At 43.6% G+C, this 25,308-nt stretch overlaps 1 protein-coding gene across 9 annotated transcripts in view; it reads right to left on the bottom strand.

The window, feature by feature from the left end:
• The window catches only part of ablim1b (actin binding LIM protein 1b), a 569,062-nt gene that overhangs the window by 49,184 nt on the left and 494,570 nt on the right, over nt 1-25,308 (bottom strand). For all 9 annotated transcript variants that reach the window (XM_070876584.1, XM_070876581.1, XM_070876586.1 and 6 more), the window contains 5 exons: nt 25,137-25,214; nt 19,672-19,827; nt 18,717-18,764; nt 10,289-10,324; nt 3,574-3,703 (listed from right to left, as the gene is read on the bottom strand). In XM_070876584.1, coding sequence (XP_070732685.1) covers nt 3,574-3,703; nt 10,289-10,324; nt 18,717-18,764; nt 19,672-19,827; nt 25,137-25,214 — 448 coding nt within the window. The remainder of the gene's footprint in view (nt 1-3,573; nt 3,704-10,288; nt 10,325-18,716; nt 18,765-19,671; nt 19,828-25,136; nt 25,215-25,308) is intronic.

Here is a 25,308-nt window from a genome sequence, read left to right as displayed (position 1 = left end):
CATATCAAGCTTGAACACACTGTACACTTTTATTTGACAAAATTATTGCTATGGTGTTATGATCATTGGAGAAGGAAATTGTCAACTGTACCTCGGGCAGCAAAATAAAAACATTAAAGGGCAGAGTGGGTATGATAATAGCTTTTAACAGCAAACTCATTCAGAAATGACTCTTCATGTCCGAACCGTATAATAATGGCATGCATTTTATACATGACAGGACTCACTTTACTTTAACAGAGTAGAGCAAGGTTTAACAATGTAGTAGAGGGCATTGAAATCTACAGTGAGATTATTCAGGTACTTGGCTGTTAGCTTATGGTTGTAAGGTTGTGACAGAAATTGGGAAAATATTGTGCAGAATGCGCAAGAGCTCCTCCGTAATGAACCATTAGCAAGATAAAAGATCAAACCGTATATTTAATCACAACGCATTGAAATATAAAGGGAGAAGAACTGCTAGAATAGTATTGTTGCTCCTTTGTCATAATGATGAAACCCATGGCTGACAGGCTGTATTGTTTATTTTTAATTTAGAAAAAAAAATGTCAAAGGGTACAGAAAATTGCATGGTTTCCCAGAGCAATGTAACTACAGTTAGAGTCTATTATCCCTGAACCTGAGGAATATTACATTTGCAATTATAGCGGCAATTACAGAATTGCAGCAGCCCATTAGATATTGCATAATTGTCATTATTGACTGGAGGAATTTAAGAATTAAATAATTTATGTAATTTACATGGGTGTGAAGGGCAGCAGCAGCCATGGGTTAAATGGAAACATCTGTGCCTAATGAGAATAATAAGAGTCGAGGGATTTAGTCTTTTCATTGACTCAATTGAATCAAGAAATAGAGCTCAAGAGTGTGCACTGTTGCAAATCATTTTGGATCCAGTTGTTCTGTGTGTTTTATATTTAAATATATACCATTAAAACTGGTGAGTGCCATAGACACAGAGTCAACAGAGAACACAAAGCTCCATAAAGTTTAATTTGTTTGCAGAGTTTTATTCAGTACATGCCCATTGTTATTAAATCCATTTAAAATATATTGTTGCATTGACTCGGCTGGTATTCACTTGGGTATAGAAGATTAAGGGGTGATCTGATGGAAGTATTTAAGATTATAAAAGCATTTGATAGGGTAGATTGAGAGAAACTATTTCCTCTGGTAGGGGAATCCAGAACAAGGGGGGATAACATTAACATTGGAGCCAGGCTGTTCAGGGGTGATATCCGGAAGCACTTCTTCACACAAATAGTCGTGGAAATCTGGAATCTTGCCCCCAAAAAAGCTGTTGAGGCGAGGTCAAAACTGAGATTGGATCGAATTTTGTTGGGAAAGGGTATTAAGGGATATGGAACCAAGGCTGGTAAATATAGTTGAGATGTAGATCAGCCATGACCTAATTCAATGGTGGAACAAGCTCTTGGGGCTGAATGGCCTGCTCCTGTTTTTATGTTATAAAAGATGAGTTATAAGTTAAAAAGATGCCAATATTTCAGAAAAAATAGCCAAACAGAATCCAATTTAATTTCAAGCAATTGTGAAGAGTTGCTGTGCGTTCTCACGATCAATGACCAGGACACCATCCTGGCCAGCAAAGCCTGGCTCTTACCTACAAGGGGCATGATGTTGTATCACTGCGGGGAGGAGCCATTAGAGTGGAACTCTAACTGCCAGCGGGCCGATACAGAGAACACTCCACACCAGTAAAGAGCAGCTCTGCAGCAGAAAAGGAAACCAGGCCGATCAGATGGAAAGCAAAGGCGGGGGCGAGGATAATAAACGATGAGCGTACTGTGGAAATGTGGGACCAAAGGAAGCAGAACACTGCAACACGATGCAGTGTCTTAAAATATACCGCGGTTAAAACGAACTGATTGTTGAGTGAAATAAATTTGTGGGGAAAGCGGCAAAAATACTGTCATGTCACGTGTATTTGAGAGATTTTCAATGGAATTTATGTTTAATCAATTCAGAGTTTACCAATGTCTCCTCAGCATCACAAGGATAGTCACCCAGCCAGTTTCTACCTAAACATTTACAGGTTATTCTTCAATTTGGGAGATGTAACTCCCTGAACTAATAGATGACAGCAGATTCCAGTTGCTACAACAATGGACAATTCTCCATTGATGCTCTACCACGGCCTTTGGTACCTTTTGATACCTTTGGTATAGTAAGAAACAGACTCACTACAATAGAATAGTTCATCACAGAAGCCCAAAGGGTTTTGTATTTTATTTCCCAAAATAATCCCCAACTGAGATTATAATAATGTCACGGAGACAATATTTGCCCAGAGCGGGTTTGAAGCCGGGGCGGGGGGGGGGGGGGGGGGGGGGGGTGGCTGGGGGCGGGGGACGGTGGGCAGGTGAGTATGAAATGCACTCACTGGCCTAAGTTTCAGGTACGGGGTCGTCTAAATTCCAGGCCTCATTTAAATGACGTTGGTCCACTTCCTGCCCAAAATGGGCGGGAAGAGGATGCAGAGTGGCTGCTGGCAAGGGAAGATCAGGCGGCCCATGGCCACCCATCAGCTTCCACTAAAGTGGTGGAGAGGAGGTTTCGGGAGGGTCACATGGGAGGTAATTGGGGGTGGGGTGGGCAGTAACGTTATGCTCATCCTGGTCCCACAAAGGACATTTTTTGACAAAGTTGATGGGCTTCTTCATCCTTCCCACCAACCGCTGACCTGCTTCAGCCTGATGGAAAAGCTTCCCCGCTCAAGGCCCTGGTTAAAATGCCATTGGGATCCTACTGAACTAATAGGACCCCAGTTTGCATACATTCATGAGGCTTCTGCCTGCAGTAGGTGGGTGCCATCATCTGTCTGCAGAACCCTGCAAGTTCATATTCGAAACAGTGGTAAAGGGTCATGTCTGGGCAGGCAAGTAAACTGCTCATCTATAACTGCCTATCTGCCTGGTTTCCACTGGATGGGTAGGGTTAAAATTGCGTGCCATGCTTTTGCACTTGTTTATCTTTTGTATTGTCAATCCAACTGTACGTGAGACAAGGGTCACAGGCTCCTGCTTGAAAGTATCCGATGTTGTCCCTGCCCCCATGCTGAGTGAGAGCTCCAAAAAATTAAACATAAAAATAAAATGAAAAGACTTGCATTTATATAGCGCCTTTCAAGACCATCGAACATCTCAAAGCGCTTAACAGCCAATGAAGTACTTTTGGACTGTCGTCACTGTTGTAATGTTCACACATCCCTTACATTATTATAAACTACATTATTAAATAAAATTGGAGGCTTATTTTTACAAGCTAAAAACAACCTGGGAAGCATTTTAGCACCAAATAAAATGCAAGCAACACCACGAAAAAGTAATCAGCTGTATTTGAATTCACAGTTTGCCACGATATCTCTCAGTCATGGAACCGTATAATAGCTGAGAAATAGAAAAAATAATCTTTCCAACTTGCAAGAAAGTTCACTGTGACTTGCCATTTGAAATAAAATTGTCCATTGTTCGAACTAAGTTAATAATCTTTGTTTCGAAATGGACTTTCCGATCCTTCGGGTTTAGATGTCTATGCTTGGGTTGTTTCACTTACCAGGCCTGTGGAAGTGCTGTGGAGAGCGGGCTACTGTGGGTGTATAACAGTGGCGATTGTAGACAGGGGAGTTGATGGAGCCCTGGCTCGAGGACCGGTGCACCACTCGATCACGTGTATCAAGTATGCCCTAAAATACATTTGCATATATTTCAAACTCAGATCAGACAAGCCAGAGAGTTACATTAAATACAATTAAACAAAAATGAAAGCGTGACATTTGCTGGAATGCTTACACAGAATTCATTAGTGAATTGAATATACAATAATGACATGAATATCTTCATAATGAAAGTCAGATGCGACATAGTCCACAGTTGAATCCAATCAGGGGCTCATCCATCATTACCACGATATATTTCCAAGGTGTGATGGTGTCGCACAACTGGCTGCGCCTTGAATGCCCGTCACTATGGCATTGAAGGTTCAATTAAGTGCACTATTTAGTTCCCAATGTCAGGCTGCACTTCCGAGGGGAAGTGCTCAGGGCAGACCAGACAGTCCTGCATGAGCAGGGTATATTGGAGCCAGGAGAGTTGTCCCTAGCCTGCTGTCATGCACCATCTAACGGCCCAGCTTTGATCAGCTTTGGATAAGGTTTGAGAGCAGGCTTTGAGAAGGCGAGAGAATTGAAGGGGAAAAAAAAGAGGATTCCTTCCCCTCACATTATTAAAAAGACACAAGAGTACTTAAAATACTTGAGAGATTTTATGGCCCACTCTATTACACATAATGGGGCTGAAATTCAGGTGTGCACCTATGAGTTTTAAACTGGTATTCACCGCTGGTGTGCTGAGTAGATCCATTTTCAGGACTTTGAATTTTTTTCAAAGTTCTACAGGAAATGGATCATAGACTTAAATGGATCTTCGTCTCAAAGCCAGGCTGACTGGCTGAAAATGGGTCAGAAGGCCCGCCAGCCACTGTCAATCAATGCGGTGACATCACAGCTTGCATGCGTCACCACACGATCATTTTTTAACTTTGGCCACTGAGCCACCAGAGAGGGTTTTGGCCGTGCCAGTGGCCTTCACCCGAGAGGCTGCCAGGCTGTCTGTTGAAGGGCCGGCCGAACCCAGGGCCAGTATTTTGCCGGCCGATCGGCAAGTTGTCCAGCAAAAATTTTTGCACTGCGGCCGACACAGTGGGCCCTCCCCTTTAGGGGCGGCCGCGCTGCTGGCCCGTAGTCACTTTGCAGAAAAACCTGTCGGGGGCACTGTGCTGCGGGGGTGGGGGGGCGTCCTCGGAGTGAGGTGAAAATCGTTGGCTAAGTATTTTTATTGTTTTTTTATTAATTTTATTGCCGATAATACCACTTGGGTGGTATGGCGTCCAGGCCGAAAAATCCCCGAGCTGAATTTAGGTTGGGTCGGCCTATTGAGCCAAAGCGGCGGCCATTTGATTTTTAGGAATGGCCGCTGCAAACGGTCACTAACGGGTCTCTTTGAGACCCTGAATTTTGGCCCCAATGCATATATATATTATGCGTAATAATATGAAGCAAAGGCTGGTAAATGAAGTTGAGCGAACAATCAGCCATGAACTAACTGAATGGCGGAACAGGCTCGAAGGGCTGAATGGCCTACTCTAGTTCCTATGTTCCTATATATGCCAATCGTCTGTGTTTCACGCCTGTAGTTAATATTCCTAGAGCAGTGTCCGTGTGTCCGTCTTTGTGGATAAAAGTCAGTGTAGCTCCCAGATCCTATTGCCTGCTGCTGATGCTCTAAGCGATCAAACGCCTATTCACAAAGTAGGTGGGAATCCGTGCAAGTTTAAAATTCTTGCCCACAGTATGCAGCGGCGATTAAGTACTATTACTAGCAACAGGTATAGCGGTGGCAGCAGCACTGATGGTGAGGGAGCTACAATGTGTGCAGGAAGAAGGGGAAGCAAGGTGGGATGTGAGGTGAAAGTTAATATGAACGCAGGAATAGGGTAGGAGAGCCAGTATCAACTGATGGGGAAGGGAGGGATGAAGAATGGCAGGCTGAACTGAAGGAAGATGATAGGGATAGGGGAATAGCGCCCCAGCTTGAACTGTGCTTAAGGAGGAGAATTAGCTTGAACAGAAGACAGAAACTAAAGCGGGCCAGATTGAATGGGGTGGGGCGAGAAAGATGACAGCATGAACGAGGAGGATTAGAGAGAGGGAAAGGAGAGTCTGTGAATTGGGTGGAGAACTTACAGGGATATGTAACTTGAGTTTCCGCGACCTTTTGCCCTAGTTTTAAAAACATTGCATTAGAAGCAGGCGCCACCCACAAAACTGGCCACACCCCCAGGGTGAATTAATCTGAATTGTGCAGGCATTTGAGGAGACTCTAAAAAGCTTTTCAGCTGAAACTTTTGAACACAAGGACACTAATAGATACATTTTAAAAGCTTTTCACTATAATTTTTAAAAAATTTACGAAGGAACTGACTTCGGTACCTCAGTATACGTAGCAAATAATTTTGTATATATTATTTTTAATGTCATTTAAAATCGGGTTACTCACAGGGGATGGATTGACACTGTGACTTAAGATGATTATTTTTTTGTGATAAACCCATTTTCAGCCGCATTAATCAAACTGCACCAGGTTACCACTCTTAAACATATGAAGGAATATATTTGAAAGCAAAATTTTTGAAAAAAAAATTAGGTTTTAAAACACTGCCCGATTACGCTGGTTCACTGCAGAGTTTGCGTTCGGTGATATGCAAATGGTTTGAGCAGAAACTCTGGGGGAAAAAAACACTTTTAAAAACAGGCACATTTTGCACCTGTTTCGCCGATTGCGCTCAAAGCTGAAACTCTACCCTACTACCTCTATGAACTTTCTCCAGAGGTGAGGGCAGAATGACTGAGAACTGGGGTGGGAAGAAGTGGAGAGTGCTTCTGAACTATCGGGAGGGGGGGGGGGGCGGATTGGAATTGGCAATGGAGTGTGCCTCTGTGAAGGGGAGAGTTACTGTCAAGGTTGTTTTTGGTGGAAGAGATGGCTTGTTTAAAACCCAAATGTCACATATTTTTCCTTTTTACAGATTAACAGTGTATCAATTGTGAAGTATAATGCTGTTTAAATTAACCAGAATATGAGTGGAGGAAGGGGTGGCACTTGGAAAGAGAGTTACAATTCTGACTGGAATGATCCCATGGCCAATAAGACTGGGCGTGAATTGCCTAATTGATATTCGGAAATTTCTATTGGGAGAAAAGAGAGAAAATTAAGACCATTCCTCTCAATTAAAGATCATCTGCCGCTACTGGGAAAAAGAAGATTTAGAATATGAAGTAATTCATTCCCAAGTGACATATAGGGAGTGGTTTTCAATAAAATTAAAGAACTTTTCTTTCCTTTTTAAAATACAAATACATTTAACATTCACTGTAGACTCCAAAACACTGGAAAATGCACTATGCCAAAAAGTAACATTTTCTGGGGGAGGGCTTGCGCTTTCAAAACTAGTATCTCCCTTTAGCCTTTCATGCACTAATGGCAGATGATCCAATATGAGTGAAAGAATATTAGGAATATCTACAATCCCAGTACACTTCCAGTGTCATTACTTTTCTTTAAAAACATGCCATAGGATTATTTTTAGATCTGCTTTTGAGTTGTCAGCTTTTTTGAAGTTGTTGCTTTTGCTAATTTCCTCGGTTGGCCTGTCCGCATATCAAATAATAATTTTCTTTTTTTTTTTAAAACGATATGCTTTTGACAAATGAGAGTGGGCAAGAAAAACAGTAGACAGTCCTGTGAAAAATACACACTTATTTCTGGGCCATAATTTCGACGTGATTTTGGGCATTTTCTTTGTCAAACTGTCCTATTCATTTTTCTCAACCTAGATACAAGTCATCTGGAAATTTTAAGCTTGTATTTGAAATGTGCAACAAGTCCCAGATGTTGGGGCGTTGCAAACACGCATGTTGTTTCAGCGAATCATGCAATCTTATCACAGGGCTCTGGTCCTGTTGCCAGCTGTGATGCTATTTGCCTAATATTGCAGCCAATATTACTCCATGAGTTCTTGCAGCTGCCCCGAATGGAGAGAAACTACACTGGAGCAAACAGCAAGGCGTAGGTGTACTTGTGCTTTTAATTTCATTAAAATCTCCACTGGGCCAATTTGAGGCCTTTAACTAGGCTGGCAATCACATCAACCATCATTTTTATTGAAAAGCTGTTTTTGACTAGTTTTAAAGCTGCGATTTTCCCTTCTGCCCCAGTGGAATTTTTCCACGTCCAAGTCAATAATGCTCCATTAGCGTTGGCTCAGATCAGTCAGAAAAAGCAGTGGCCCCTCAATCGTCCCTTAATTTCTTCCAATCTTTATGAGCTGAGTATTTTTGTCAACATTACAGAGAGGAAGAAAGCTCCAAGAAATATAGCATTTGTTCCAGATTTGTTACAAATCATTGTTATGTTACTCCAGTGAAAAGAAAAAGGATATTGCACAACAACAACAGTCGCTGTGTATTCCTGGCCAGTCAAGTGAAGCATGGCAAGTAAAAAAATATATATTTCCAATCCAAACTAACTCAATGCCTCATTTTAATTAAAAGAAAAGGCACAGACAGCAAAACATTTAAACAGCTTAGAGAGCGTTACAAGACAGGTGGATGGATATTGAGCTGGAAGAGAGTTGATGGATCCAGGAAGGTAGCGGGATGCAGCGGTTTTGGAAAAGAATTTCAGAGGTCAGGGGAGGTGAAGACTTAAAGAAAAAAAAGCTGGCAGCTTGTTTGGATCTTCCATTTTATTTAATCCTTAGAATATGTTAGACATAAAAGTGGTGGGATAAGACAAATGCAGTGTGCATACATGAGACAGTGGAAGAAAAAAACATGACTTCCTGGAGAGCAGAGGTCAATTTCTGATTGTGTGAAGTATCTGATTGTATAATCTATCGTTATCTTTGATCGCATCTGAATTAGTACTGATTGACCTATGTGTGTATGTGGTGGACTGTCCTGGTTGATTAAAGATATGAAAATAGTCGATTTTCTGGGACATCTGGTGTAGCTTTCACAGGCCTGTCAATGTGGATTGAGAATAACCATAATTTAGTCATGAAAACCACTTATCGATTATGGAAGTCTGTGAAATAGCCAATGGCAGCGACAGCTGAATGCTTGGACACGATGCCAAACATACTTGTTTAGGAACAACATGCAGCACCACAGAGTTATGGGGGCTTGGGCTCATCCTTGTGAAACCCCCATATCACTGAGTCTCAAAGTCAGCAATCCTGCTGTCAGAATGCGCCAAGTGAAGGTCAGCCTCTTTCACATGGGGAAGACAGTAGGGAGAGTCGTAATGCAATTTGCTGTTTGTGGGACCTTCCTGTGTGCAAATTGCCTACCACCTTTCTCTACATTACAGCAGTGAAGACACTTCGAAAGTGCTTCATTTGCCTGCCATTCCCAGTGGCTCAGTATAATCATGCGTCAACTCATGTGCCCTGCAGTTATAGGATGTGTTTGTGCCTCTACGTCCCCATATGGTGAGCCCCTAACTTCGAATATGTTTCGTGGAAGAATGGTGATGGGAAAACTGGTGACAGCGTTCCAGGCTGCTCTCTCATAATTGGCTCTAAGACAGCATTGGACTGCAGAATATCATGGGGCAGGGGAACTAAAGAGGAGCGATTTGAAACCATTAATAATTGTACAGTCCCATCAGAAATACCTAGGATATTACATGGCTAAGAGAACAGTTAAGTGTCCATTTTAAGAGTCTGAAAGATCCAGGATTCATGAGTGCTCCAAGCAAAGAATGGTACTGTCTATTCCATGGAGATGTATTTGTTTTTAAAAGTAGATATGGTAAAACAATTCATAGTGGACTTGAATTGATGATGCTTAGGGATAATGCAAAAGATCTCCACTCCCATTGGTTATTGACTGAACCGGGTCACTACTGGAGCCCATATGAGGTAATGACACTCCGCTGATATTTTCACACATGTAATATATTTCACATTCATGAGAATAGAAGATGCAAGCACCTGTGAAAACACAATAAAAATCCACAGGACTATATTGAATATTGTGTGCTCTAAATAATGGGCACCTTGCTGTTAATGGCCATTTGTGTAATGGATTTCTCCCTTCTATATTCTTTTTACTAAGCCACACTCATTCATAAAGACCAAAAATGTCAATCACATAAATCCAAAAAGCAGTTCAGCAGTTAATTTCTTTTTTAAATTTAAGAACAAATGATAACATCATTTCCACAGAGATTATAACAGAACACAGCTAAAATACGAATTACAACAAAGACCTTCTGATAACATTCTATATTAGGGAAGTTATATTGAAAAATGGAAGCAAGGACTGTCAGCATTTGAAAGACAAAAGGCAGGTTAAAACTTTGAGTTGCAATCCTGCATTATAATCCGTCTGATGAAAACCTGCCACCCAAATTATTACCCTGTCTTTTCTCTTTCAGATGCTGTTTTGCATTTTCAGCATTTTAGGTTTTCATTTGAGATATCTAGCATTGACAATTTTTCTTTCATCTCTTTGAGAAGATTGTAAAGTGGGAGAGGTTTACATTTGGCTACGATGCAATGAGTTTTGTTTCAGTATCTGGTAAGAACTGTTAGACTAAACGTCACACAATTCTGCTGGTCCGCTGAAGACTACACCATTGCACGCAGCAAATGAAGACTGTGAAGAAGAGAAGGCTGAGAACTGAATAAGAAGGGGTTTACTGACCTCAGCGGAAGGTGTGGGGGACAGTGTCCTTGGCGACTGTGAGATATTAGAAAAGGAAAAAAAACATGTAAAACCATCTACCTGGGTAACATTATATAGAAATTGATTATGTCTCTGAGAAAATGACTCACCAAAAACCTCTTGATTTGTTTCTGAGGTATATACATTTAGAAACACAAACATTTCATGATAGAAAAATGTTACGTTACAATAAACAAAATGTTGACATTTATACAGTGATGGTACAAATGAAAATCAACAATACTGGTGGACAAAGTATATCAACAAAGCACGAGCTAAGACATACAGATACTCAACAGCGAAAATAAAATATTTTGCATATGCAAAACGAGCTTCAACTGTGCACAGTGCACACAATGGTAGCTTTCTTTCACAACTGTGTAATTTGAGTACTTCCGTTTAGTAAAGGGGATCCTGAGAAAACACATTTCTTGGAAACTATGCAGTGTACTCGGCCAGTAACGTGTCTTCTTCTTGGTTTGGGCCAGCTCCATTGATGGTCTGAAGTTATGAGCCCCATTAAAATGAATGGGGATGCTCCAAGATGCAAGAGGCTTCTCTCAGTGATGTCAATGAAGCATCCAAGTTGGAGAGAGACTCAAATAGGCAGGAAGGGCAGGAAATTTCCCATTTTGTATCAAATGATAAGTATTTTTATAATTATGGATTTTAACATAAACATGGGGATGGAGTACTTTGAATAAACATTCCCTCCCAATTAAGCAATAATTCTATTACACGTATTCTCTCATATTAAATGAATCAAAGTTATATCTTGCCAGGTACATTGTTAATCCATATATAGTTTTGTTATAACTGTATAAAATGTACATAGTGCTGGATTAGTACTCTTGAAGGATCTTTGTCCTAAGAATCAATGCTGCATTCCAGGGTAACTGACCGTATGATCTAAATGCACTCAAACCAGCACGATGCATTAAATAAAATGTTCATTGGCAGCTCACCAACATTTCAAAGCAAACATGAATACTCAATTACCTTCAGGAATTTCAACAAATAACATGACCTCTTGTCTCCTTCCTCATCCTCTCTACAAGAGGGAACTAATGGAGAGATGCAAGAGGAGGGTTTGATGTGGAATATAATAGCAGACTGGTGTTTCCCCATTGTTAATACAGTAGAACTGGTCTGCAACACAGCTCAATCCCCTCTTCGTACATGCAGCATTAAGAACCTAATTTATTGATCCGATGTGTTGCTTGCATCCATCCTGATGGCTCAGTACATAAAGGCACTGCTCTGTGTAACAGTGAGCCAAGTAAAGCAGAAGGTTCACAAGCTTCAATCTGTGTGGAGTTAGCTGACCTCATCCTGGCAGTGGAATGTTACAATTGGCCTCAGCACCCTTGGCTTACAAGAGGGAAAATAAAGATCAGCCAAAGTTGATTGCTATCTAATATATCTGGCTGCAGCTAGGCATTTGATGTTGAATGACAACGGGGCTTAGCTGAGCTATGATGGCCCCTACAGGTGACTAGTTTGCCAATGCTCATTATTAAAACTCCCACATGGAGAATGGTCACTTTGGTGAGGCACAAGAGGTCATCTGCCACTCCTGAAACTACATACTGGCACGTTGATTGCATACGGGCTCTGGAAGGACTGGGCCTAATGGCCTTTCCCTGTCTCTTGCTTTCTTATATTCTTATGAATTTTGATCTTCTGCACTGATATATGCACCTGATGGCACTATGCTGTGCAGTCTGAATAATACAGTTACGTAAAAAGTGTGCTTTGTTTTTGGTAATAAATATATGAATTTAAACACTGTTAATGCCCTTTTCAAGGCACTTTAGCCTTTCCGCAGGGCTCCTGCAGAGCACTGCTCAAGTGGAGAACCATAATTCTCCCCTTTTTATTTTGGCAGTGTGCTACTGCCGATTGTGGGCCCAATTGGAGGTTCAGTGAGGGAAGCGAAGACTTGTTTTCTGCACCTATTGGCTCTGTTATTCTGGCATATGGAAAGGTGAGTCCTTGCTGCCACTGAGGTCGTGGAGGTTGGGTGACATATTTGGTTCTGTGACATCAGCACCAGGTTTGCCACCAGTAGCACACTAGCAATGTAAAGGTGCCATTGTGTTACGAAGTTACTGCTGGAGTGAACCTAGTATGGGCTCCACTCTTAGAGAATCCTGGGTCACCACCACCTCACCACTGCAAATACTAGTGCCTTATTGGTACAAAATTCGACTCTGGAGGGAACCTTTCAGTTCGAGGAGAATGATGTGCTTGTTCACAGTATCTTTTGTTACTGGTATAAATTACAAAGAGATGTCTAATGCAGATAAACTAACACATCAGGAGGATTGTTTTTTGTCCTTTAACAAGAGTAACAAATGTTGATATTTCAGAATTGCTTCTACTTGAAGTGGTTCTGTAAGACGTTGAAGGTCCAGTGTTGCACAGTCTGATATCATAATCACATAGAATCATACAGCCACAGAAGGAAGCCATTTGGCCCATCATGCCTGTGCCGGTCCTTTGAAAGAGCTATCCAATTAATCCCACTCTCCCGCTCTTTTCTCGCGGCCCAGCAAATCTTTCCATTTTATGTATATATCCACTTCCCGAGTAAAAGTTACTACTGAATCCGCTTTCAGACAGTGCATTCCAGATCATCATAATTGAGTAAAATATATATTTTTTTTATCTCCCCTCTGGCTTTTTTGCCAATTATCTTAAAGCTGCTTACTGACCCATCTGCTAGCGGAAACAGTCTTTGACTTCTGACTGCAGACCTTCTCTGATGGCTGTGGAAAGTGTGTCGAGGCCATGTGGAAAACCACATTGCTGGCATCCAAGGATGCACCGAATGCCTGGCCAGCCTACGGCCAGATAAAATGGTGGCTGATGCTGTCGTCAGCAGCTGTTTGGGGGAAGATGCTTCTTGAGGCGATTCTCTGCTCCTCCAGAGTCAATAGCAATGTCTCATTTACATTACAATGCTGCCACAGATATTGGGGCTGCTATCAGTGGTAGGGCTGAATGACAAATGTAACAATAACTGTCACAACAGAAAAACAAACCATGACCTGGATTTCTGTGCTGGCAGCAAATGGCTTTTGGTATATATAACATGTCATGACAACTGGCAGGTAGTAGGAGCTTCCAGTTTCTATAGTGTCGGTGCCAGGGAGCTACAGCCAATGTGCAAGGGTCACCTTGATTGAGTATAACAACAACCTCTCACAGGAGGTGGGTGGGGTGGCTTGACCCATCCACCTCCACGGAGGTGTGTGGGGGACCTGACCCATCCACCTCCATGGCACGAACCTGGTATTGCAGTACTTCCAGGAACGGTGCAGTGGCTCTAGGCCTTTTGGCTAAGAGCATTGGCGCAGAGTGATCCTTGGCGTGTGCAAGGTGACCTCTGGCGTTTGTGATTTGACAAAGAATTGGAACGATTGGCTACGAATTTCAAAAAAAAAAAACAACCTCTCACCCAAAGGCTGTGGCTACGCTTATAGCTTGTGGGGTAAATTTTATCCATTGCACTCCCAGTGAATGATACTCTGGAATGCTAAAGAACAAAATTTACCCCTGGAACTCGTTTATTATTTTGATCGAAATAATAAGCAGAGGAAATTTACACATATGTCACTGAACACAGAAACCAGAGGAATTCTCCCCCTGACCCCCCACTCACTCCATGGGTTATAATTTACAACATGTCAAAACTGCACGCCCACCGCATTGTGCATTTTCCGCATGCTAAAGGACGTTAGCTCACAACTTCCAATAGATTTAGGTAAATCTTTGCATTGTAACATCTTACCCCACACCTACATTCTTACTTGGTTTGATAACAAAGAGGGAATTGCAGTCATAAGAACAGAAGAAATAGGAGCACGAGTGCGCCATTCGGCCCCTCGAGCCTGGTCCGCCATTTAATAAGATCATGCCTGATCTGATCATGGACTCAGCTCCACTTACATAAGAACATAAAAAATAGGAACAGGAGTAGGCCATACGGCCCCTTGAGCCTGCTCTGCCATTCATTAAGATCATGGCTCATCTGATCATGCAATTAGCTCCACTTCCGTGCCCACTCCTCATAATCCCTTATCGTTTAAGAAACTGTCTATTTCTGTCTTAAATTTATTCCATGTCCCAGCTTCCACACCTCTCTGAGGCAGCGAATTCCACAGATTTACAACCCTCAGAGAAGAAATTTCTCCTCATCTCTGTTTTAAATGGGCAGCCCCTTATTCTAAGATCATGCCCTCTAGTTCTAGTCTCCCCCATCAGTGGAAACATCCTCTCTGCATCCACCTTGTCAAGCACCTTCATAATCTTATATGTTTCGATAAGATCACCTCTCACTCTTCTGAATTCCAATGAGTTGAAGCCCAACCTACTCAACCCCCTCATCTCCGAGTGAACCTTCTCTGAACTGCCTCCAAGGCAAGTATATCCTTTCGTAAATATGGAAACCAAAACTGCAAGCAGTATTCCAGGTGTAGCCTCACCAATATCCTGTACAGCTGTAGCAAGACTTCCCTGCTTTTATACTCCATCCCCTTTGTGATAAAGGCCAAGATCCCATTGGCCTTCCTGATCACTTGCTGTACCTGCATACTAACCTTTTGTGTTTCATGCACAAGTACCCCCAGGTCCCGCTGTACTGCAGCACTTTGCAATCTTTCTCCATTTAAATAATAACTTGCTCTTTGATTTTTTCTGCTGAAGTGCATGACCTCACACTTTCCAACATTATACTCCATCTGCCAAATTTTTGCCCACTCACTTAGCCTGTCTATGTCCTTTTGCAGATTTTTTATGTCCTCCTCACACATTGCTTTTCCTCCCATCTTTGTATCATCAGCAAACGTGGCTACGTTATACTCAGTCCCTTCTTCCAAGTCGTTAATATAGATTGTAAATAGTTGGGGTCCCAGCACTGATCCTTGCGGCACACCACTAGTTACTGACTGCCAACCACAGAATGAACCATTTATCCCGACTCTCTGTTTTCTGTTAGTTAGCCAATCCTCTATCCATAATAATATATTACCTCAACCCCGTGAACTTTTATCTTGTGCAGTAACCTTTTATGTGGCACCTTGTCAAATGCCTTCTGGAAGTCCAAATAAATCACATCTATTGGTTGCCCTTGATCCACCCTGTTTGTTACATCCTCAAAGAATTCCAGCAAATTTGTCAAACATGACTTCCCCTTCATAAATCCATGCTGACTCTGCCTGACCAAATTTTGCTTTTCCAAATGTCCTGCTACTGCTTCTTTAATAATAGACTCCAGCATTTTCCCAACCACAGATGTTAGGCTAACTGGTCTATAGTTTCCTGCTTTTTGTCTGCCTCCTTTTTTAAAATAGGGGTGTTACATTTACAGTTTTCCAATCTGCTGGGACCTCCCCAGAATCCAGGGTATTTTGGTAAATTACAACCAATGCATCCACAATCCCTGCCGCTACTTCTCTTAAGACCCTAGGATGCAAGCCATCAGGTCCAGGGGATTTATCTGCCTTTAGTCCCATTATCTTACTGAGTATTACCTCCTTAGTGATTGTGATTGTGTTAAGTTCCTCCCCCCCTATAGCCCCTTGACCATCCACTGTTGGAATATTGTTAGTGTCCTCTACTGTAAAGACTGATACAAAATATTTGTTCAGAGTTTCTGCAATTTCCATGTTTCCCATTACTAATTCCCCGGTTTCATCCTCTAAGGGATCAATATTTACTTTAGCCACTCTTTTCCTTTTTATATACCTATGGAAACTCTTGCTATCTGTTTTTACATTTTGTGCTAGTTTACTTTCATAGTCTATCTTCCCTTTCGTAATCATTTTTTTAGTCATTCTTTGCTGGCTTTTAAAAGCTTCCCAGTTTTCTGTCCTCCCACTAATTTTGGCCACTTTGTATGCCCTTGTTTTTAATTGGATACCGTCCTTTATTTCTTTAGTTAGCAAAGGGTTGCTATCTTTTCTCTTACACCCTTTCCTCCTCACTGGAATATATTTTTCTTGAGAGTTGTGAACTATCTCCTTAAATGTACACAACTATTCATCACACTTTAATCTATTTTCCCAGTCCACTTTACCCAACTCTGCCCTCATACCTTCATAGTCTCCTTTATTTAAGCTTAGTACGCTGGTTAGAGATCCAACTTTCTCACCCTCCATCTGAATTTTAAATTCAATCATGCGATGATCATTCATTCCAAGGGGATCCTTCACTAGGAGATTGTTTATTAATCCTGTCTCATTACACAGGACCAGATCTAAGATAGCCTGCCCCCTGGTTGGTCCCTTATGCAGTCTATGAACTCCTCCTCAAGGCTACCCTGACCAATTTGATTTGTCCAATCAATATGGAGTTAAAAATCCCCTGCCTGCTCCCCATAACCCTTTATTCCCTTATCGCTCAAAAATCTATCTCCGCCTTAAATATATTCCATGACCCAGCTTCCACAGCTCTCTGGTGCAGAGAATTCCACAGATTTACAACTGTCTGAGAAGAAATTCCTCTTCACCTCAGTTTTAAATGGGCAGCCCCTTATTCTGAGACTATGTCCCCTAGTTTTAGTTTCTCCTTTGAGTGGAAATATCCTCTCTGCATCCACCTTGTCTAGCCCCCTCATTATCTTATATGTTTCGATAAGATCACGTCTCATTCTTCTGAACTCCAATGAGTATAGGCACAACCTACTCAACCTATCCTCATAAGTCAACCCCCTCATCTCCAGAATCAATCGAGTGAGTCTTCTCTGAACAGCCACCAATGTAAGTATATCCTTCCTTAAATACGGAGACCAAAACTGTACGCAGTACTCTAGGTGTGGCCTCACCAATACCCTGTACAGTTGGAGCAGGATTTCTCTGCTTTTATACTCCATCCCCCTTGCAATAAAGGCCAACATTCCATTTGCCTTCCTGATTACTTGCTGTACCTGCTTACTAACATTTTGTGTTTCATGCACAAGGTCCCCCAGGTCCCTCATCACTGCAGCACTTTACAATTTTTCTCCATTTAAATTATAATTTGTTTTTCAATTTTTTTTGCCAAAGTGGATAACCTCACATTTTCCCACATTATACTCCATCTGCCAAATTTTTGTCCACTCACTTAGCCTTCTATATCCTTTTGTGTCCTCCTCACAATTTGCTTTCCCACCCATCTTTGTATCATCAGCAAACTTGGCTACATTACAATCGGTCCCTTCATCCAAGTCATTAATATAGATTGTAAATAGTTGAGGCCCCAGAACCGATCCCTGCAGCACAGCACTAGTTACTGTTTGCCAATCGGAAAATTACCCATTTATCCCGACTCTCTGTTTTCTGTTAGTTAGCCAATCCTCTATCCATACTAATATATTACCCCCAACCTCGTGAACTTTTATCTTGTGCAGTAACCTTTTATGTGGCACCTTATCGAATGCCTTTTGGAAATCCAAATACACCACTTTAACGTCTTAGCTTTTCTCCTTTTCTCACACGAACAACATTTGCCATGAAGCTGGCGGATTGTGTCAGTTATCGACAACGATCACAAAATGACGGTAAAAGCCCCAAATACCCATGTTCAAATACAAGTCACTTTGGGCCTGATTTTTAAAGCACAAACAGTGACAACCTACGTCATGCAACAATTGTGTTCTAGCAGTGAAAACGTTTTAGCTATTTTCAAAAACCTGGGGTTGATTTTGTAACTGCCATGTCATTATGGACTAATACAATGGAAGTGACTGACACAGTGAAAGTGAGTGATTATAATTGTGTGTTACACGTCTGACCTATCACCACACTCCTATTGCTCCCTGGGTAAGTCGCAGTGCAGGCGTGCAGCATAGGCCATGCCCTGGAGGGTTAAACAACTTTCAGAGATTATGTAAGATATTTAAAACGTGATCTAGGATGGAAATGAAGCTGGGCAAATGTTTCTTTAGATTGAAAAATTGCTTTAAAAAATGAGACAAATTTGACAATAGGCAGAGCTCTGCCAATATCTTGTTTCAAGTGGAACCTCTCCAACTGGAATTCAAACGCTTTCTTAAAAATCAGGCCTTTGTTTCGACGAGGTAGTAGTCCTGTTAGCAGGGTCAATAGAAAGATGCTTCACTTTTTCTATGGGACTCACAGAACTCTGCAACTCCCCATTACTTTTAAGTGTCCAGTTATCCCCATTAATCGTAATAGTAGAAAATGCCATAAAACCCAATTTCAGTTATTAGTTACCTTTGCGCCAAATGTTAGATGAGAAGTTGGGGAGGGATACATTCAATGGGTGCAATGTTATGCAGAGTTTACCCCAGTTTTCTGCAGATTTCTATTGACCATGCCCATTAGGCTCGGCAACCAGAGGATGTTAATCAAGTTTCATTGCACAAGCATTTGTGCAAAACAGTCGTTTGTCATCAACTTACAATTTCACTCTGAACAAGCGAGCCGTTGTCACTTCTTGCGTATTGAGACTGTCAACAAAGAATCAGTTTTTAACATTCGGCAATGAGTGTCAGTCTATACTCTCCACCCCTTTACTGGTCTATGATTTCTAGTGCATTGCTTTAAAATACAAAAGCCTTTTTATTAATTCATGTTTAATAACATTGATATTAGATTATTTTTCTCTATTTGGTGACAAACAGAAATATGTCAGTTATCTTTGAATTTTTCTTTTCAAACATTCATCACTAGTTAGTGTTAGAAACAAGGGGGCTGATTATCATCTCCCGACGGCCCATTTCTCAGTGTGTACCAAAAATAAGTCACCCGTTAGCACCAGAAGCCTGCCCATTGTTGCTTCCTCCACCTGCCCATAAACCATCGGTGGTACAGGTCAAGAGGTAGCCATTTGCAGCGCTACTTAAAGGGACCATAAGTCATTGTCAAGTCAAGCTGGAGGCGGGTCTGGTAATGACTGTTCCTTCATTATTTATGGGACTTTTAAACCTTAAAGGCTCCCTTAAGTTCAACTCTGTGCTGCCTGGTGTGTGTTTTTTTTATTTCCCGAGCGCTTCAATCTGCTGCCTCGTTGACCCCTGACCTGTTCAGCCCTCCCTGTTTTAGAGGCTGCTGTAAGCACGCTTCAGTCTGTACTCCGACAGACTTCCTGCCCTCTAAAATGGTAAGCGGCCTATAATCAGCACAATTAGTGCTCGCAGTTTACCTGTTGTATTGAAATGAGCTCCAATCACGAAAATTGATCAGACCTTCCGCTGACGTCATTGGGCAGGTGGAGTGGACACCCCCCTATCATCTACCCCAGGGTACACCAGAATCGAAAACTGACCCCAAAATGTTTAATGGAACAAATACAGGACAATGGGTGATCTCGTGTTTTGAAACGGACTTATCAAGGCGCAGTTGGTTGTACGATACCTCTCCCATATTATGACGTTCATGTCTATCCTCAAAGGTGGCGCCAAAATACGGCTCATAGGTGATCAGGTCAGGGCGTTCAATGTCATAGATGGCCTTAACTTTGGGGATGGCAGCCAGATTCTTGTAGTCAAGAATCTCATTGTCCACTTTTGCCTGGAAAGAAAAAACATACAAGAATAATTCAGCTCAGCTTAAGCAGTATGTGGTCACATTTCTCAAACTCGAGTAAGGGTATGAGATAACAGTAAACCTACGTCTAACGAAACATAATGAGCATCACAGTTTCAAATAGAATAGGCTATGGGCTGGATTTGGGGCCTTTTGGATTCAGGGCGTTAATTGCAGCGGGGCGTTAAAGTTAGCCCCTGAAAATAGTTTGCGCTTTCGACTGCAACTTTCGTTGAAAATGTAAGTTGGAGGAGCGTTGCCGTTAAGGACTTTGTGCGCCCGAGCCAAAACTTGCGGTAATAAAGAAGTTTCATTGTTGTTTAGTGCCCTGCAACATAACGTTGTATATTGTATAGTTTAATTTTGGGGGGATGGGGGGAGGGGGGTTTGTGACTTTGTTGCAGTAAAATTTATGACTCATCATTTGCCATTGGTGTCTTGTGCATCATTCCAACGTTCACCGGAGATGTGCCTTTTTAGGGGCACATAGCGGGTCCAGTATTAGCTCCAACCCTCAGTTTCCTCCATTTCGGAGAGCTGGTCCATTACGAGCTGTCGACATGCGAGTGTTGGTCCAGCAGCATCTCCAAGCTGCCTCCCCCGTGGATCTCCCTGCTATCAGCCACTGGGAAAGTTATCGCTTGAGTCCTCCTCAACTGTCTTCTCTCTGTGGCCGAGGAGCTCCACTCGGAGTCAAAATGCGGATTTCGTCCCCTTCGAGGCACAACAGATATGATCTTTGCAGCGTGACAGCTGCAGGAAAAATCCAAGGAACAGCACCAGCCCTTATACATAGCCTTCTTCGACCGTACAAAGGCCTTTGACACTGTCAACCACAAGGGTCTATGGAGTGTCCTCCTCTGTTTCGGATTCCCCCAAAAGTTCGTCAACAAACTCCGCCTGCTCCACGACAACATGCAGGCTGTGATCCTTACTAACGGATCCATTACAGACCCAATCCACGTCCGGACCGGGGTCAAACAGGGCTGCGTCATCGCCCCAACCCTCTTCTCAATCTTCCTCGCTGCCATGCTCCACCTCACAGTCAACAAGCTCCCCGCTGGAGTAGGACTAAACTACAGCTGTTCAACCTTCGCCGTCTCCAGACCAGGTCCAAGACCACCCCAACCTCTGTCGTCGAGCTACAGTACGTGGACGACGCCTGCGCCTGCGCACATACAGAGGCTGAACTCCAGGATATAGTCGACATATTTACTGAGGCATACGAAAACATGGACCTTACGCTAAACATCCGTAAGGCAAAAGTCCTCCACCAGCTTGTCCTCGCTGCACAGCATTGCCCCCCAGTCACCAAGATTCACGGCGCGGCTCTGGACAATGTGGACCATTTCCTAGACCTCGGGAGCCTTTTATCAACAAAAGCAGACATTGACGATGAGATTCAACATCGCCTCCAGTGCGCCATCGCAGCCTTCGGCCGCCTGAGGAAAAGAGTGTTTGAAGACCCGGCCCTCAAATCTACCACCACACTCATGGTCTACAGGGCTGTAGTAATACCCGCCCTCCTGTATGGCTCAGAGACATGGACCATGTACAGTAGACAGCTCAAGTCGCTGGAGAAATACCACCAACGATGCCTCCACAAGATCCTACAAATCCCCTGGGAGGACAGACACACCGACATCAGTGTCCTCATCCAGGCCAACATCCCCAGCACTGAAACACTGACCACACTTGATCAGCTCCGCTGGACAGGCCACATTGTCCGCATGCCAGACACGGGACTCCCAAAGCAAGCGCTCTACTCGGAACTCCTTCATGGCAAACGAGCCAAGGGTGGGCAGAGGAAACGTTACAAGGACACCCTCAAAGCCTCACTGATAAAGTGCAACATTCCCACTAACATCTGGGATTCCCTGGCCAAAGACCACCCTAAGTGGAGGAAGTGCATCCGGGAGGGCGCTGAGCACCTCGAGTCTCATCACCGAGTGCATGCAGAAAAGAAGCACAGGCAGCAGAAAGAATGTGCGGCAAACCTGTCTTACCCTCCCTTACCCTCAGCGATTGTCTGTCCCACCTGTGGCAAGGACTGTGGCTCTCGTTTTGGACTGTTCAGCCACCTAAGGACTCATTCTAAGAGTGGAAGCAAGTCTTCCTCAATTCCGAGGGATTGCCTATGATGATGATGTTGGTCCAGCAGCATCTCCACACTGCCTCCCCCGTGGAAGGGCTGGCTATCCAATGGGGGCCTCGCCAGGATCCTCTTTATCGTCATCCTCCTCCTCCTAAGGTGGGCATGCAATCCCCATTGGCAATGCCTGGCCCCTCATGATGACCATGCTATGTAGCATGCAGCACACCACAATGAATTCGGATATCTGTTGAGGGTAGTATTGAAGGCTGCCTCCAGAGCGGTGCAAGCATTGGTCTGCCTGTAGGAGATGGCATATCTCTGTCAGTACTTCCTTTCGGAAGCGCAGCTTTCTCACACACTGCTCCTCAGAGAGCTGGAGGTCTGAGAGTGGTGCCTATAACCCCGTGGGCGGTAAGCCCTCCTCCCCAGACATCTTCGGCCTCTCATCATCCGTGGGCCGATATGGCCAAGAGTCCTTCCTCTAGCTTGACACCGGCCGGCAATAGCATGGAGCTTGATGCGCTGGCGAACTACTAATGCCCCCATTAAATGTTATGACTGAAGTTGTAAGGGCACTATAATGGCAGATAAAAGTGAAGTTTGCAAGCTGAAGCTTTACACAGCATTATGTGCGCAACCATTGTAGTCAATATGACCTGCGATGTAGGATCCTCATCCCTTCTTTTAAAAATGCTGCCAAAACTGCCTGCCGCACCCTGGAACCACCTGGTTTTTTCAGGCATTTCCTGGGTTGGGTGTTAAATGAGACGTTAAGGCCAAAAGTTCCATCCGGGGCGCTAGCGCAGCGTTGCACGGCGATTGACATCATAATCACGCTAAAAACGGAGGGCGGGGCGGTAAGATTTTGTGGTGGCGCAAACCAATAGCCGAATCTTCCGGCCAGGCAGTAAATCCTGGACGCCCAGCATAGCGCCCAAATACAGCATTTAATGCCCCACCGAGGCACTAACTGAGGCGCAAATGAGCTGAAAATCCAGCCGTATATGTTTTTGTTGGTTGTTCTTTGGGTGTATTTTACTTGACTGTATCAGCATCAAATGTTCACAGATTACTATAGCAAGGGATAGATGCAATGTGAAACTCTATCTACTCCACCCCACCCATTTGTCCTCAGGTCAACCTCAGCCTCAGAAGATCATCCTCAGGAGTTTAAATGATGTATAGTCCATGGCTGGGAAGTCGGAAAAAAGTGGGTTTGAATGGCTGAGTGGACTTCTTTTTCCACCCAGATTTCCAGCGGGCTTTAGTTTCTTTCACTCATTGGCAACTTGCCTTTAGGGAAAGAAGAGCCTCATGAAAACATGTCAAAGTAGCAACATTTTACATAATATTACTGCCAGTAAACATAGAAACAACATCAAAGCTTGGATGTACTAATGAGACCAGTCAAATGAAATTGGGTCCTCATCACTGTTTCATCAACGGCTGTTTATTTTACTATCTGGGAATTTTGTCACGAGTTATATAACGCTACACAGTTGTGTAAGCAGTGCACAGAAAGAATATATCATCACAGAAATTGCAGTCAGGGATATTGAGAGTTAAGGCTGTTACTCAAGTTCAGTCATATAACATGAGGAAAAAAAGTGAATATCAAACAAAAGATATCGGCTGCTATTTCCTCTTCAGCAACAATGCCATCATCATCATCATCATAGGCAGTCACTCGAAATCGAGGAAGACTTGCTTCCACTCTAAAAGTGAGTTCTCAGGTGACTGTACAGTCCAATACGTGAATTACAGTCTCTGTCACAGGTGGGACGAGACAGTCATTGAAGGAAGGGGTGGGCGGGACTGGTTTGCTGCACACTCCTTCCGCTGTCTCTGCTTGATTTCTGCATGCTCTTGGCGACGAGACTCGAGGTGCTCAGCGCCCTCCCGGATGCTCTTCCTCCACTTAGGGCAGTCTTGGGCCAGGGATTCCCAGGTACCAGTGGGGATGTTGCACTTTATCAAGGAAGCTTTGAGGGTGCCCTTGAAACATTTCCTCTGCCCAGCTGGGGCTCGCCTGCCGTGTAGGAGTTCTGAGTAGAGCGTTTGCTTTGGGAGTCTCGTGTCGGGCTTGCAGACAATGTGGCCCGCCCAACGGAGCTGGTCGAGTGTGGTCAGTGCTTCGATGCCGGGGATGTTGGCCTGATTGAGAACACTGACGTTGGTGCGTCTATCCTCCCAGGGGATTTGCAGGGTCTTGCGGAGGCAGCGCTGGTGGTATTTCTCCAGCACTTTGAGGTGTCTGCTGTATATAGTCCACATCTCTGAGCTATATAGGAGGGCGGGTATCATTACTGCCTTGTAGACCATAAGCTTAGTGCCAGATTTGAGGTCCTGGTCTTCAAACACTCTCTTCCTCAGGCGACCGAAGGCTGCGCTGGCATACTGGAGGCGGTGTTGGACCTCGTCATCGATGTCGGCCCTTGCTGATAGTAGGCTCCCGGGGTATGGAAAATGGTCCACATTGTCCAACGCCACGCCGTGGATTTTGATGACCGGGGGGCAGTGCTCTGTGGGGGCGGGGGGGAGGGGGGGGGGTCAGGTTGGTGCGGGACCTTTGTCTTAAAAAAAGTGAATATCATACAAAAGATACTGGCTGAGATTTTCCTCTTCAGCAACTATGTCACTATAGGAGTGGCGGGCAGGATATTCCATCCAGTCAGACGTGTGATACTCATCCCAGCAAATCTCTCAGAATCAACTCATATGAAATCTTTTGGCAGCTCACGGCAGGGTTACTGCCGGTGCTGTTGAACCCGTCACAGTGGGGGAGTGGAAAATCCTGACTGCTGCAGCTCTCTGGCACCTGCAGCAGCTTAAAGAGCCGTCCTTTTCCAGGCTGGGAAAAGCAACTGGTCTCCGCAACATCCCAGCTGAAGCGTGTGGGTGATTGCTCTCCCTAGCCATTTAAGTTTTAAAAGGCCACAGTCAGCCCCAGCAATGCCTGGTGTACAAGGCGTTCCTGGCATTCAGCATTGCGAGGTGGTAATGACAGGAAAATGTGGCGTACAATGTCATTCCGTTATTACCGCCCCATTTGGCTTTGCACAACCCCTCTCTGGGTCAGGGCTTCACCCGAGTTATGCTGGGAAACCGGTGCAAAGTCGGAGGAAAATCGTCGGTATTTTTTAAACATTTATTGGAGATTTTGAATTCAGGAACAAATAAACGTATCCTAGTTACTCACATAAATTGTGTGACCGGGTGATCCTGGGATGCTGGAACCAGGTCTGGAGGAAATACTTTCAGAAGAAGATCGAGTTGGCTGAAGATAAAAAGGGAATTAAAAAGAAAAAATAATGAGTTTTCTGAAGGTTAACAATTTGACGCTGTGTGACAATGCGATCAAATAAAGAAGC

This window comes from Pristiophorus japonicus, chromosome 3, assembly GCF_044704955.1.
Source record: "Pristiophorus japonicus isolate sPriJap1 chromosome 3, sPriJap1.hap1, whole genome shotgun sequence".
Classification (NCBI taxonomy): Eukaryota; Metazoa; Chordata; class Chondrichthyes; family Pristiophoridae; genus Pristiophorus; species Pristiophorus japonicus.
This window is presented reverse-complemented; position numbering and strand designations above follow the sequence as displayed.